At 32.2% G+C, this 16082-nt stretch overlaps 3 protein-coding genes and 2 long non-coding RNA genes across 5 annotated transcripts in view; 3 read left to right on the top strand and 2 right to left on the bottom strand.

The window, feature by feature from the left end:
• Positions 1-16082, top strand: part of LOC123700808 — a 535837-nt gene that overhangs the window by 36880 nt on the left and 482875 nt on the right. The window lies entirely within an intron of this gene.
• Positions 266-2202, top strand: LOC123700795. The gene is made up of 2 exons (XM_045648130.1): positions 266-301; positions 377-2202. The coding sequence occupies exon 2, from the start codon at positions 381-383 to the stop codon at positions 1854-1856; it is 1476 nt and encodes a 491-aa protein (XP_045504086.1). The 5' UTR covers positions 266-301; positions 377-380; the 3' UTR covers positions 1857-2202.
• LOC123700788 (golgin subfamily A member 5-like) lies at positions 5923-14122 on the top strand. The gene is made up of 8 exons (XM_045648116.1): positions 5923-6543; positions 6908-7066; positions 7330-7543; positions 8173-8448; positions 9051-9243; positions 9591-9863; positions 10278-10457; positions 13632-14122. The coding sequence occupies exons 1-8, from the start codon at positions 6144-6146 to the stop codon at positions 13707-13709; spliced, it is 1773 nt and encodes a 590-aa protein (XP_045504072.1). The 5' UTR covers positions 5923-6143; the 3' UTR covers positions 13710-14122.
• LOC123700819 lies at positions 11114-11952 on the bottom strand. Its single transcript, XR_006752652.1, has 2 exons — positions 11510-11952; positions 11114-11426 (listed from the first exon to the last, which is right to left on the bottom strand). It is a non-coding gene; the product is annotated as an uncharacterized LOC123700819 (long non-coding RNA).
• On the bottom strand, positions 12530-13394 carry LOC123700820. The gene is made up of 2 exons (XR_006752653.1): positions 12812-13394; positions 12530-12674 (listed from the first exon to the last, which is right to left on the bottom strand). It is a non-coding gene; the product is annotated as an uncharacterized LOC123700820 (long non-coding RNA).

Raw genomic sequence — 16082 nt, 5'->3', positions numbered from 1 at the left:
ACACTGGCAGCCTTGAGCTGACGTACAGCGGGGATGGACCGTGAATATGCGTCGTGCATCGTGTATGACCTTGGCGGGACGTACGTCAAGATGGACCGTGAATAAGACGCATTAGGTTTTTTGGTTTTTGACAAGTTTTTGACGATCTTCAATGATGAAAAAAGCGCGGGAAACTTCGAACGAGGCGGGAGCGTGTTTTAAATTTTATTTTTAAATTAAACTTAATTTTATGATCAGAGGAGTAATTTGTTGTAAATATTATAGTATTTAGTGTAAATAGTTATAGTTTTATATTATATTGGTAAGTTTTATTGTTAATATTATTTTTAATAGGTACCTATGTAAATTGTATATTTGAATTGAGTCTCCTTCATAGAACTATGAAGGATCCTCCTGATCCTTTGAATGAGGGATCAGGTCTGGGACCTGGTCCCTCCGTGGCTAGCTATGTGATAATATGTAGCAATGATGATAATTTCGATAAAGATCTACTTGATTGGGAACAAGAAGGTAATAGGAAAAGGAAGCGTGGTCAAAATATTATAAATACTATTAATAGCCTAGAGAATTTAGATAGTGGTCGCCAGAGTGTTAACTCTAATAGCAACTCTGTATCAGCTAAGGAAAATATTTCTGTTGATTTACAGTCTAATTCTTTAATCAGAAATATATATACTGAACATGACTCTTATCCATTTGTTGTTCATGTCCAAAGATGTGAATCATCACCCGGTGATGGCTCTACGTTGCATCCAATTACATTTGGCAATTTTTTGAAAAAAAATAGTTTTAAAAATATTGTAGCAGGTAGTGTCAAAAGAATAGGCAGGAATAGATGTGTTGTTGCTTTTTCAACTGCTCATGATGCTAACACATTTATTAATAATAAAGCCTTAGAAACATTCAATTTAAGAGCAAAAATACCATCCTTCCATGTTTCTCGGATAGGCTTAGTAAGAGGCATTCCATCAGAATGGTCTCCGGAAGAAATTAAAGAAAATATAGTTGTTCCTAATGGATGTGGCTCTATAATAAAAGTACGCAGAATTAATTATAAAGTTATTATTGATGGTACAGTTACATGGAAGCCTTCACAATCGGTAATATTAACTTTTGATGGGCAAACACTCCCGTCAAGAATATTTATTTGTTATAATTCTTTACCTGTAGAGCTATATATATTTCCAACCATTCAGTGTTATAATTGCTGTAGGTATGGTCACACAAAATCAATTTGTAGATCCAAGCCCCGTTGCTATAAATGCGGGCAAGATCATAGTGGTGAAACTTGCAATGTTGAAGAGGATGGTGCATCATGTATAATGTGTTCTGGTTTACATTTTGCAAATAATAAAAACTGTCCTGAATATAATCGCCAAAAACTAATTAAACTTACTATGGCTCAGAAGAACTTGTCATATGGAGAGGCACTTAAATTACACCCACAGGTAAAAAAACCTTATGCCGAAGTGCTTAACACTTCAACATTACAAGGCTCACCAAAGCATAGTTTACAAAATACAAATATAAATACATCTCATAAAAAGACTGTTTTTAAAAAACCACGTTCGCCACCTAAAAGTAGCCAAGGCTATGATAGAGCTGCTCATGAAGCTTTAATTAAAGAATGTCAGATGCCTACACCTGACAATGGGTGTGCCTACAAGATATCTCCATCTAATGATACTCAAAATGGCGCTATAATGGAAATTATACTCGCTTTAATCAATTTATTACAACAAGGTAAGACATTAAGACCGTCCAACGTTGCTTTACTTAATAAAATTATTAATAACACAATAAAAAACAATGGCTTCGAACATAGTACATTGGAATTGCAGGAGCATTCTTCCTAAAAAATCTGAATTAATTCATATCATTAATAAATATAATCCATTAGTAATCTCACTAAACGAGACCTGGTTAAAAACATATTTAAATTTTCGTATTCCCGGTTACATTTGTTTGAGGGATGATAGAACTGACGGATACGGCGGTGTTGCAATTTTAGTTAAAAATACTCTTACTTTCAAAAAATTACAACTTTTCCAACATACCGATAAAAGTTTCAATATTGTCGGAATAAGACTTAATAATACGATTTCCATTGTTTCCATTTATATTCCTCAGTTTTCGAATTTAATTAAGCATGATATACAACATATTTTTTCCACACTTGAAGAACCCTATATTATCTTAGGTGATTTTAATTGCCATCACCAATATAGTATATCGAATTCAAATGGAATACAATTACTAGATCTTATCGACACTAACAATTTATGTGTAATAAATTCAGGGGAGCCGACACGACGCACTCATGTGAATGAGAACTTGAGTGCAGTAGATTTAACAATTTGTACATCAGATGTAGCTTCATGTTCATCCTGGAATCCCTTACCGTATACGTTTGGTAGTGACCATTTCCCTATTTTAATTACTTTGCCGTTCAAAAATAATCAAAATTATAAACAAAGATCACGTTTCAAATATAGACTGCAAAATGTAGATTGGGACAAATATAAAAATTGAAGTAAGGAAACTTCCTGATGTAAATATCACTAATGGAATAAAATGCTCGGAAGCGTTGGCAAAAACGATTTTGCAAGTTGCTGAGGAGTTATTCCCTGTTAAATCGATCTCAAACACGCCCATGTCTTCTCCACCTTGGTGGGATAAGGATTGTACAGAAGCGATAAAGAAACGAAAACTGGAAGAAAAGAAATATGCTGAGAATATGTCCACGGAGAATTACAATAATCTGATTGCTACAATAAAGACAACAAGATCACTACTCAAGAGAAAAAAACAAGAAGGGTGGAAATCTTTTTGCACATCAATTTCACCGAATACTTGTCCCTCTCTAGTGTGGAAAAATTTAAAACGCTTCAGGTCAGCATTTGCTGAGCAACCATATAGATTTCCAGAGTCATTGGCTCATGATTTTATGCAAAATATAGCTCCCAATACAGTTCCAGAGAATAATATATTACCCGTGACTTCTGTTTCATTTGATCACAACTACTTTCGCATTGATTCCTTTTTTTCTCTATATGAGTTGAAAGGAGTACTGTCAAATGTAAAGGATTCCACCCCCGGCCTGGATGGTATACCTTATTCTTTCTTAAAAAACCTCGGAGATACTGCATTACAATACTATCTGAACATAATAAATAATATAATGATTTCTGGAAATATTCCATCCGATTGGAAGACACAAGAAATTATACCTATACTTAAACCAAATAAACCAGCTGACGAGCTCTCATCCTATAGACCGGTAGCTTTGTCATGCGTTTTATTTAAGGTAGCAGAACATTTGGTGAAAAATCGTTTAGAGTGGCACATCGAGCATCACGATTACCTATCAAACAGTCAGTTTGGTTTTAGAAAAGCAAAAAGTACAATAGACAGCATAAGCATTCTCACAACAGACATACGTTTAGCCTTCTCGAATAACAAGTACTTAGTAGCTACTTTTCTTGATATTTCATCTGCCTATGATAATGTAATTATATCTATCCTCAATCAAAAACTTTTTAAATTAAATGTTCCTTGTATACTAATCAATTTCATAATAAACTCATTAGTGGACAGAACTATATGTTTAAATTTAAATGAATCAAAAAACATTTCACGTAAGATTCACAAAGGACTTCCGCAAGGTTCTGTACTTAGTCCTCTGCTGTATAACATTTATACATATGATTTGGAAAAGTCACTGAATGATACTGTAAAAATTCTGCAATATGCCGATGATATTGTTATGTATAGTGTAAATAATAGCTTAGAAGAAGCATGCAATTGTTTAAATAACAATCTAAACAAACTTAGTATGTGGCTTAAAGATAATGGTCTTGACTTGTCAGTAGAAAAAAGCTCTGTTGTAGTTTTTTCTCGAAAGAGGTCTTTGCCTCAAGTAGATGTAAGCTATAATGGTAGTATTTTTCCTATTAAAAATGAAGCAAAATTTTTAGGAATAACATTAGATAGTAAATTAACAGGAATACCTCACATTGATTTTGTATCGGCTAAATGTGAGCGTATTTTAAATATAATAAGGTGCTTATCTGGAGTGTGGTGGGGGGCACACCCTTTTTGTCTCAAACTAATTTACAATGCTCTAATTAGAAGTAGTCTAGATTACGGAATGTTTTTGTTGGAAGGTGGTAACGTTAGTGCCTTTAGAAAACTTGATAAGATTCAAGCGAAGGCCATTCGAATAGTTGTTGGAGCTATGAAATCTAGTCCCAATAATGCACTTCAAGTTGAGTGTTGTGACGCTCCGCTTCATCTAAGACGACAGTTTTTATCCGATAGATTTCTTTTCCGAGCGCTGCAATTTTCCAACCATCCCTTATTTCATAAATTGAAGGACTTGAATGAATATATATTAACATCTACGTATTGGCGCTCTAAAAAAGTTCCATGTCTGATCGAAAGTTTCCGTAGAGTCACATCCATTACAACACGTATACATCGATCTCCACGCTTATCATTGTTTAGTCACAGTTATGATAATTTGTTAACATATCCAGACATTAAGTACGATATAGGAATCATCAAGAATGATCCTCTAGCCAATCTTAATTTTAATACAAAAGTAAATAAGGAATGGAAAGATTGGAACCTCATTTTCACTGATGCATCTAAGACGTCTTTATCTGGGTGCACTGGAATAGGCATATACCATACACAATACAAAATTATTCAAAAAATAAAATTACCACCTCAAGCATCAGTATTTACTGGTGAATGTTTGGGCATTTTGAAAGCAATTGAATATATATTATTAGCGAAGTTAGCACGAACTGTTATTTTTACTGATTCTAAAAGTTCTTTACAAAGTCTTGAAAAATATCCATTTAATAATAAGCCATTTTACCCTTTCATTTTTGAAATTAGAAACAAATTAACACTTTGTAAAAATAAAAATTTAACAATAGTTTTTGCATGGATACCCAGTCACACCGGTATAAAAGGTAATGAAAAGGCAGACGCCTTAGCAAAAGATGCTATAGATAGTGGTGATATGTTTCCGTATATCAATTATTGCCACGATCTTAGTAACCTTCCTAAAGTTTACCTCCATGATACCTGGACTAAACTTTGGGAAAGTAGCGGAATGCAAAAGGGAAAACGTTTCTATTCTCTTCAACCACGGATTCCAATGAAGCCTTGGTTTAATAAAACCAAAGGAAGTAAATTAGCTACAAGTATAATCATTCGTTCTTGGACATGTTTGTACCCCTCACCATCTTACTAAAATTGGCGTATTAGATAATGAAATGTGTGAGTGTACTCTAGATGTGGGCAACCTGAATCACATATTTTTTGCTTGCCCACTGTACGACCATTCCTCTTTGTATTTATCTCTTGAATCACTTGGTGTACCCTTTCCTATTTCTATTAATTGTCTCTTGCTCAATCCTGCTAAATATTTTGAAGCCATTGCCAAATTTATCACTCGAAATAATATAAAGTTGTAAATATTTTTCATTTTTTTATCTTTTTATTTCAGTAAGAATGCAATGTTTATTTTTAAAATAGAATTGTTTAGTTTTTGATTTAATTATAATTTTTATTTATTAGATTAGTGTTATTTTATATATCTAGATTAGTATTTTAGATTGTATATTGCTACTTCTCTGATTATGCGCGTGCGTGAATTTTCTGTACATAGGTAATAATTGTAAAAATTTGTTTCCCTACCTTTTAAAACTTGACACTGGCAAATAGTTTAGTCTTGTTGCCATGATAAACGAAAAAAAAAAAAAAAGTTTTTGACCACATGACACATCAAGGTGACATGATACCTCCATGATACTTGCAGATTAGGTATAGGTCATGGGTACTTGACACAGAGCAAGTAATATAGGTTAGGTATAGTACTTGATAATGTCATTTGTCAATGTCACCTTGTAAATTGTGTGACGATGGGGAAAAAGATTTAAATTTTTGTGATTTGGAAGTTTTCTAATGTTTATATAGTTTTGTAAAACCTGTTACTATAAAGAGTATAATATCAGATAAATAATGCATGATCAAATAAAAACTTCACAGTTAAGTTTGTATGAAATGTTTTGATAAAAAGATTGAAATTATTTATTTACACAAAGTAAATAACTAGTAAATATCCATAAATGTCATGGTTCGCGGATCTAGCTGGCAAGGCTGAGACCCTGCTGAACAATTTGGATGAACAGACTGGTGCTGTTTTGGGAAATAATGGTGGTGTTGTTAAACCGAGAAGACATGATCCCGTACCATTTCCTGAACCCTCTTTGGGGCAGAGGAGACGTCCAATACCGAAGTATCTTAAGCGAAACAGTATGGAAACTAAATCAAATCTTAGTCCAACAAGAAAGCTGTCACCTACCAATCACCAACCACGATCCTCGATTAAAGGAAGCCTTGATAATGTAAGGGTAAATCAGGAACGGCGCAAGAGATCGCCTCCAAAAAAGCTACCGCAATACTCGTTACACAACTGTCCTAAAACTTTAGTTAATGATTTTGATAATTTTGGATTAAAGCAAAGGAGTAAGTTGAGGATCTCACATTTATTTATTGCTTTTAATTCAGTAATTTTTATATCACTTATTCACTGTGATTATTTGTGTGCCAATAACCACATTGGATGGCAACAGACATTGCTGTATGGGATTATAATATTAAATTTTCTTGAGAATTCCTCACACAACAATTTCATCTCTTGATTGAACTTATTGTAAAATGTTCAGATATTATTTAATTCTAGAAAAGTACCTACTTTACATTATGTCATAAATTAATACAATAGCAATTTTAAGATGCACATGCATTACAGTTCTTGCATTTCTATCATTCTGTGAGGCTTTTTGTTAACTTAAATTTAATGAATTGGCACATTTTTATTTTATTTCAGGATTCAGTTTACCCACAGATTTGGAAATTATAAATAATGAAAACCTAACATATGATATGCAAACTTTAGAAGTTGAAAATGCCATGTTAAAAAATGAACTAAATGTTATGAATAGAGAGGTCTCTGATTTGATGGAGAGATTAAGAAAAACTGAAGATGGTAAGACGGAATTTTTTAAAGGAAGTATTATAGATTATGTTAAAAGCAATATATTATATGGCAAAGCAATATAATTTTTATCTAATTTAGGGAATTGAGGTGATGTAGCTAACAAAAGATTTTAAAATTAATTAACAATGAATGTCCTTAATAAAAAAAATGTTTGCTAGCATGCACAAATATGTTTAATTACACCTCACTCTCTATTTTTATAATTGTTTACAAAATACAAGAGGAAATTAAAATATTATTGTACTTTACAGAACTAATAAAAACCCAAGCGGCTTTAGAAGCATCAGAAAAGGTTAATCACAGATTAAGTCTAGACAAAGAAGGTTTATTGGTTCAATTGGAAGATGTCAGAAATAAAATAGAGGAAGTTAGCGTAGTTGAAATCTCTCAGTACAGAACGCAAAAACAGGAAATGGAGGCTGAAATTCAAAAGTTAAATATGAGAAATAATGACTTGGAAAACATGTGAGTTTCTTAATTAATGCGGTTTGAAATTATAGAGAAAACTACTCTGAAATGTAATCTACATTTTAGAGCAGTTTTCTCTTATGGGATAAAAAAACAAAAATTTCTTATGTCTTAAACAAATCTTTCTAAATTTCAAAAGTTAAAAAGTATAATATTCTACTGATCTTGATGCATATACTAAATACATACTATCAAAAACAATCATATCCTATTACATATTTTGTTTATTTTTTATTTTATTTATTATTATATCTGCACTCTGCCATCAGTTACTAGTCTATAAGCGGATACGTTGAAGGCGCTAATGTTTATAAAAAATTAAATAAGATTTAATGTGCATTGTTATTTATTTATATTTTTTGGTTTTTATGGCATTCAAATGCTTTATAAATATAAATTTATAAAGAATAGAAAAAATTCGATCACGAGGCGGGACTCGAACCCGCATCCTGAAAACATAAAACTGAAGGAATAGATTAAATTCGATTGCTCAGGCGGGTCACGAGTGGCTGAGTTGGTTAGGCATCCGCCCCGGAATGGCGCGAAGGATGCGGGTTCGAGTCCCGCCTCGTGATCGAATTTTTTCTATTCTTTATAAATTTATATTGTTATTTATTTCATTTCAGGATTTCAAACTTAACACAAGAATTGAATAATAATACTTCCATACAGAATAGACTAGACAACGATTTACGACATGCTCAGTCGCAAATTTCGGAACTTGAAAGTGATTTGGAGAAACGAAACCAGGAGTGTGAGCGAATAGAAAAAGAATGGGAATCATATAAATTGCGAGTTAAGAATATGCTGGTCTCTAAAGATGGTGAAATTAAATCGCTCAGGGAAGGAAAGAATATGACTGAAGAAACGAAACATCTTATTGAACAGATAGACGCCTTGAAGTAAGTTTAGAATGCTTTTAGGTATCATTGTTGCCAGATTGTAAACTGTTTTATTATTCTGATTTGTAAACAGTCTATTATTTATAAACTATTTTTGAAACATTGTATTCCCGTAAATGTGCTTTACAATTCGAGATGTATAATAAAAGTGTACAAATTAAAATGTTGCACAAATAATGCAATCGTGATTTCGTGAAATGTCATGTGGTACGCACTGTATGATTTATGAAAAAAATGTCATCAACCTACATTTAGATCTTATTCTGATTGTACTTAAGTTCCATTTCAATCAACGCAGTTTTTAACAGTTTGTAGTGTATCAGTATCACAAGACCAATTTAATAATAACTAGTTCCGCCTGCGGCTTTGCGCGGAATTTTAAAACCTAATAAATTAAACATCAAAACCTACCTCTTGAATCACTCTATCTATTAAAAAAAACTATCAAATGTATTGCGTAATTTTAGGTTTAGAGACGACGACGACGACGAAAAAATAAACGTCTCTAAACCTAATTTTAACGCATTAAGCATACATGCACTCAGACGTCAAAGCTTTGTTTTATACTACATAGTGATAAAATTATAATTTAACTTTTCTAGGGAAGAACGCGACGACCTTACCCAAAATATATCCCGTGTTAAAACCGAGTGTAGTGAAATAAAACAACAGATGTCACTACTTGAGTCTCGGCACACGAACGCAGAGAGAGTTGTTGTGGCCCTACGGGACGCACTGAAGGAGGAACGGGCCGCTAGGAACAAGGCTGAAGCGCAGGCTAATGGTTTGGGAAAGGTATGTGTTTAAAGAATTGATATGATTTAATTTATTTTATAGCATTATGATATTTTGTAAATGAGAAATTAAAAAAAAAATCGATTGAAATTTCATGGGTTTGAATCCCGCTTTAGGAATTTATGATATTTAATTTAGTAAAATATTGGCAATTCAATCGGTTGCCTTTTTGGTTGTTCGTGGAATCATAAATAATTAAGAATGAATGTGATCAATATAGAATATTATGTATTATATTTACGTCAGACTGTCGGTCTGCTTGTTTCAACACTCGCTATATTTATTGAAACATAGACTATAGACTCGTCCATTCATATCAACATTCTATTTCATACCGTTTTTGGTAGGAGCTGCAAGCTGTACAACTACAAAGCAATCAAACAATAGCTAATCTAAGAAGTGCATTGCACAAAAAAGACGAAGAAATTAACAATCTAAAAGAGATCAGTTCTCAAACGTCAGACTCAAGCGCATTGAATGTCGGAGACTATGACGTCATGCATTCCATAGACAACGAAAAGATTCAATATTTGACGCAGACATTGATACAAAAACAAGGGAAAATAGACTCGTTGCTAGCTGATAATAATATACTGAAGGTACAGTTAAATAAATTAGATGTGAGTATTATTTTAAGTACTTTATTTTTGTGATTTAATCTATAGATAACATATCTATGAAATTCAACATTACTACACCATGTTTTTATAGATTACATTGTAATCATAAATCTGTATTCTTTATTTAAAACGTTTCGAATCGATAGATACACATTTATTACTACCTATATTCTCAATTATCAACTCCTTATGAAATCAGTTTCCATTATAAATTGAATGTTGTTCTATTTAAGAAATTAACATCTTAACACAAACACAACTATGTAAAAATAAACAAACATTTCAAGTAAGTCTATCTTTATTTCAAGAATGCATAATTAAAAAAAAATCTTCGCGAATCTACGAACAATACAAAATCTTTTTTCTTTTTATTAATGAATACTCAACGAAGTTTTAAAAAGATTTTTCTTACAGAGTAAATATAAGAATGAGATAGCATCTCTACGAGCTAATTCACACAGCGTGATACATTTGAACGATGACACCCGACGGGCCCGTAACTATGCGCCGTCGTCGTTGTCAAAACTATCAGTACGGATTGGAGTAATGATAAAAAGATACCCGATTTTTAGATTATTCATCTTCTTTTACATGGTGAGTTTTATTTTTAAGTTTACGATGAAAAAAAAATAAACGTAAGCCGTAAGGTAGAAAAGCAGTTTGTGGAAAACCAGATGGGAAGGAGACTTTGCTTGTATATTTAAACAAAATCACTAATTATACCTTCAGTAGTCAATAGTATAATAAATTTGAATATAATTAAAGATGTTTAAAGATGAAAAGCAAGGGCCACTCATGTAAATTTATTTATCGCTTTAAAGGAGTGTATGCCGACAAAATATTTATCCAGCTAAGTGTCGATTTTTTGGCATATTTTTTGGCATAAATCAAAGGGAATTAGCTACAGGAACTTATTACGCATCCACGCGTTTGTGTGCGATCAAACATATTATCATCATCCTCTATATTATGTTCCCTTTCGATATGTTGGTTTTCTCACGATGTTTTCCTTTACTGTTCAAGCATTGATGTTATTAACACTTTGACAGCGGATCACGTCCGACGTACGTGGCGCTTATTTTATGCTAATTAGCCGCATACATAATGAGCGTACCATTCTGGGCGCGCCGGCACTTTTTGACCATTTTGTTAGTTTCATAGAAAAAAAACTATAATAGTTGCGGCCGTGATATTTTTTTCATTGTATTGAAGATATTTTATATTATTATATAAAATAATAAAAACATGTGTAATTGTATTTTTTTTATTATAAAATCAACTTAGAATGAGGCACGTTTTCAAAAAAAAAAAAAACTCTAACATCAACATTTTTCGAATTTTATGACGTGTAGTCTTTCCTGGTGTGGTATTTTTTGAAGCACGGGTCATAACACAAGGGCACGTTGCAATCTGGGCAGTAAGACTAGACCTGTTCTTCTAATCCTTGACCGCCCCCTTGTCCTTATCGGTGCTTGGTATGTCTTCTGGTATGTTCCTGCTCGGGTATGTCCTCATCACTAACTTCTAATTGTTCTTGACCGGCTCTAAACTCGTCTATTGCCTCTGAAAAACAAAACATGTAGGTACTTATTCAAAACCAAAAGCAATTACGATCTTACAAAAATACAAGTAAATCAATAGCTTACCTTCAGTTTCTATTATCGTGGTGTTCTCCTCAATATCCGAATCCTCATCATTTTGCAAAATGTCAATAATATCTCTAGTTTCTCTTTCCGAATCCAGACGAAATCGTCGTCGCGAAGTCATTTCGCGCCAAAAATTGTCACACGTCTCGATCGCTTAGGCAACTGGCGCGCGAGAGTCGAGTGTCGACCCGGCTCGTGCGATCCTTTGTTTCCCGCACCCCACACACCGCAAGTATTTGAAGTGCGTTTGTGTGTGTAGCCAAAACATTCATCTAAGCTTTGACATGACGCGGATCACGCTTACAGGCCGTTGTTTTAAAGTAAACAGTATTGAAATTCACACACGTACGCAGTACGTGATCAGCGTCTCTAACAAAAAAAACTGTCACGGACAGGGGACGTGATCGGCTGTCAGAGATTGGAAATAAATAAAATACTTAGCTGTCAAACAGCCTTACTTATAAAAACTGACTGATCTGTTGCTTAAACACCTCTCAGTTAAATAACTCTCAACTCCTTAAACAATGATTAAAATAATCATACTTATAAACCTGTCTCAGCAGTCTCTCAACTAAGTAACGTCAATATATTTTTTTCTAGTAACATTATCGAAATAAAACTCGCTATTCACGTAAAACTTGACTAAAAATGTACTTTTTGACAAATATGAATGGTAGACTTTATTTTGTATGACATTTAACTGCGAATAAACTTTCAATTATATAAATTATAAAATTTTATTTCTTTGTTATTTAATATAGGAATAGCAATTATTGTACAGCTGTGATTTATGTAAAATTATGTTTAATGTTTATCATATTTGAACAGTGAAAAATCAAATAACTGTGAAAATGAGCATCAATTATTTAATGTTCCTCTTTGCAAAAAAAGCAGGGAAGAACTTATGAAGCAACAACAAGAGTTGCATGAAATTAGAATCCAACAGGAAAGGGAGACTCATGAAAAAAGGCTCTTAATACTTACTTTGGAAGAGGAATATTATAAGAAATGAATAATAAATTTACAAAAATATGAAAATATTTATTTAATTATAAAAATAAGTTTCAATATGACTGTGTTTATATTTTCCCATGATTTTCGCATTCATCTTCTTATTCTTCTACATTAGTAGGGACAGTTGGATTTGTTAATTGATTTTCAATGCCTGTAGGATCCAGAAAGAAACAAAAAAAAATAATTAAAATATGGATAGCATTTATGTTTGCATTATTAAATATACTTTGTTTGCATAAGAAAGTAGTTTGCGTAAATACCTTGATTTAAAATAGACTCATTAATTACCTAGTATTGTTAAATTGTGCAAAACTGCACCAGCAATAATCGTGATCTTGATCACGTGGAGGAGTCCTCACATCGTTTCATTGAGAATGCAGAATCTTAGCTTCCATACCCCGAAGCAACGCTCGACAGTTATAGTAGATAATTATTCCTCGTTCGCATGTGACTCAGATCGTATATGTTTCCCAAAACTACGACCGGAATTCTTCTTCTTTCAGGTCCAGAGGATTCACGCTCTGTTTATAAACTTTTTTTTTTGACGCCTACGAATTCTAAAATCACGAAGCACATCATTCGTAAAATCCTTACTCAAACTATCAATACCTATCCATTTTATCACAATTGTACTGCGAAGTGAATAAAAACACAAATATTATATCAAAAACGTCAAATGTTTGACAATATATCCGCCATGATGTCTCTCAAATAGATTTAAAACACGGTCGGACGTTGCTTAAATTTTGACATTATTGAACAGTTGCTAAAACACTTCTCAACGCTGAATTGGGTTTATAAGTGAAAAAAACGTTGATCAACAGCTAAGAGGGGCTCTTAAATTTAAGAGACGTTTATAAGTAAGGCTGAAAGTGTTAACATAACTTATAAACATGCGCATATAAATTTAAAAATCTATTAATATCCTGCACGTTCGCCTGGTTTCGAACCCCCGATTTGAAATCCGAGGTCCTCACCACTGAGCCACAACTCCTTTTATTTTGTGAATGAATATGCCAACTTCCTCAAACACTTCTTTCTTCTCGAAACTAATAAAATATCTTCCAACGTTTAATCGCAAATACTATATTTTTTTTATTCTTTCCAGATTGGTCTTCATTTTTGGGTTCTTACCGTTCTGCTCACGAGTACTCCTGAAAATTATATAAGACCAACTAAATCATGATTGTACGTAAAATATGTTCATTTTATATATATTAATTGTTCATAGTTATGACTGTGATTAAAATCAAAATATGAATTAACGGGAATAATAATTTAAAATTTAAATCTATGTATTACAAAAATAACCATCGATGTAGCCATCTCAAAAAATAAATAAGGCGTCTTCCTAATAAGGCAATATAATTAATATTAAAAATAGTTATTTTTATCTTTAATTAAATTGGAGACAAAAGTGAAAATTTATTGGTTCAATATGAAAAAAAAAAAAACTTTCCAGTATAATAATGTATCTGTACCTGCATATTAATATTACATTGTGTATGTTTGTATCATAATCTTTTACGTTTTTAATACAAGAATTAGTGTTAATATACTAATTCATTTAAGTGGCATTTATTTATTTACATTTTGCCACATCAGTGTGCCTAGTGCGAGTTTTCATCGAGTACGAAACGTTACTATCGCGTTTGCGTCACAGCCGAATTAGTATGGGAAATCGAACAGCGCCCCTAGCGGACGTATGGGGAAGCTTTGATTCCCCATACAAATTTCGCTGTGACGCAGACGCGATAGTAACGTTTCGTACTCGATGAAAACTCGCACTAGGCACACTGAACCTTAGTTACCTACTGTATTCTGTATTTTTATATAATGATTTCCCAAAATTCCTTTTTATAAGCTATTTTTAAATTATTTACAGATTTTATCGTACTTACATGATATGCATGATTGGAAATTTTACTTTGTCAATAAAAATTTACAGTAGGTATTATTGTAAATAAATTCTTGGTTAATGTTTTAAATTTAATGAAATACTGTCTAGTGTATATAATTATTATTTTATATGTAAATGGAATGTAATATTTGTTAAAATACATTATATTTTCAAAAAAGATTTTTATTTTAACAGTAAACATATATATTTACGTTTTCATAAATGAAATGGGTTTTTTCGTAAATAATTATGAATGATGACATATGGCCATTTATTGTGATGTTAAAAAATATTTCTTCTGTTTCTTCTTTCTTACGAGTTCTTGATAGAGTAAATTAATAAATCATGATAAAAGGTCATGTTAATTAACAATAATTTTAATTGCGCGTTTTATATTTTTGTCATATTTCAATAATTACAATGTTCTGGTTTATCCCACATCAATCAAAATTCTTGACGACTTTCTAGTCTGTAATTACTAAAATAAACAAATTATTATTAATAAATATTAGTTATCACATTACGCTGTGTATCTTAAGGAAAATGCATTATTTATTGTGTGTTTTTATAATCTTCGGGCTTCGCCCCGTCTCTCATTGGGATTTAGAAGCGGGACTTTCCTTTGTTCATAGTGAAGATTTGCTATCAGGATATTGTATGTATATTAATATAAAGGACATGTAAGATAATTTACAATAAAAAAAGGTATGATGATATGTAAAATATTGAAATAATAGTAACGCTGTTTTCAAGATCGCGTTCAAAAATGAATACCAGGTATGCTTATGGCAGTATTTTAAAAATTTTAAATGGTTTCGTAAGGCACAAGACCTGTTATTAATTTTCTTATCTTTAGCTTAATTAACAATTTGATCCGCTTGAAATAACTAATTTTTATAATTTAAGAGCTGCATACCTTCTGGATAGTAAAGTAAGGATAAGGGCATGGGCGTAGCTAGCCATGGGCACAGGGTGGGGCAACAATAAAAAATAATATGTAACTAGCAACTATACCCGAGGTCTTATCCCGGTTTATTTTTAGGGCTTCGACCCTCAAAAAGAAAAAAACAAAATCCTTATAGATCACTTTGTCGTCCGTCTGTCTGTGTGTCTAAGACCTTTTTTCTCAGGAACGCGTGGCGGTATCAAGCTGAAATTAATAAACCAACACAATCAAAAGATACAGCCGTTTATGTTGAAATTTTCATCACTATATTTTATAGTTTAACTTTCTATGTATAAATACAATAATATGATGTTTTAATTTCTTTTTACCAAAAAATATACTAAACATGTCTAAGAATAATTGTCTATGTAAATTGAAAATTAAACCATTTTAAATGGTAAATATAACGCAGTAAATAAAGCATTTAAACTCGCACTTCCGATCCAATTTCATTTTTGTTTTAGGTTAAGGGTCACTTATTGACCATAAAAACACAAAATGACAGATCCAGGTGGAGCTTTGCTCGCAATCTTTTAGGTTTTGGCCAATATCTCGAAAACTATCCACTTTAGGGCAAAAGTTACTGAGACTTTTTTTTTTGTAGAAAGTAAAATTTCGCATCTTTTATGCTCTGTAAACATTTCTTGTATAAATTACTGTTTATGGTAACGGTGTAAGGTCTATTTAATGAACCGGTTTATCGTTTTTTGCTA

The sequence above is a fragment of the Colias croceus genome, chromosome 20 (genome assembly GCF_905220415.1).
Source record: "Colias croceus chromosome 20, ilColCroc2.1".
Taxonomy (NCBI): Eukaryota; Metazoa; Arthropoda; class Insecta; order Lepidoptera; family Pieridae; genus Colias; species Colias croceus.
The sequence above is the reverse complement of the archived record's forward strand: the minus strand, read 5'-3'. Positions and strand labels throughout refer to the sequence as shown.

What these genes read in the sequence shown, in the direction of transcription:
- LOC123700795 (XM_045648130.1), top strand. Translation starts at nt 381, where the DNA reads ATGAAGGATCCTCCTGATCCTTTGAATGAGGGATCAGGTCTGGGACCT.
- LOC123700788 (XM_045648116.1), top strand. Translation starts at nt 6,144, where the DNA reads ATGTCATGGTTCGCGGATCTAGCTGGCAAGGCTGAGACCCTGCTGAAC. An exon ending in TTTTGGATTAAAGCAAAGGA is followed by an intron (nt 6,544 to 6,907) that starts GTAAGTTGAGGA and finishes ATTTTATTTCAG; the next exon opens with GATTCAGTTTACCCACAGAT. An exon ending in GAACAGATAGACGCCTTGAA is followed by an intron (nt 8,449 to 9,050) that starts GTAAGTTTAGAA and finishes TAACTTTTCTAG; the next exon opens with GGAAGAACGCGACGACCTTA.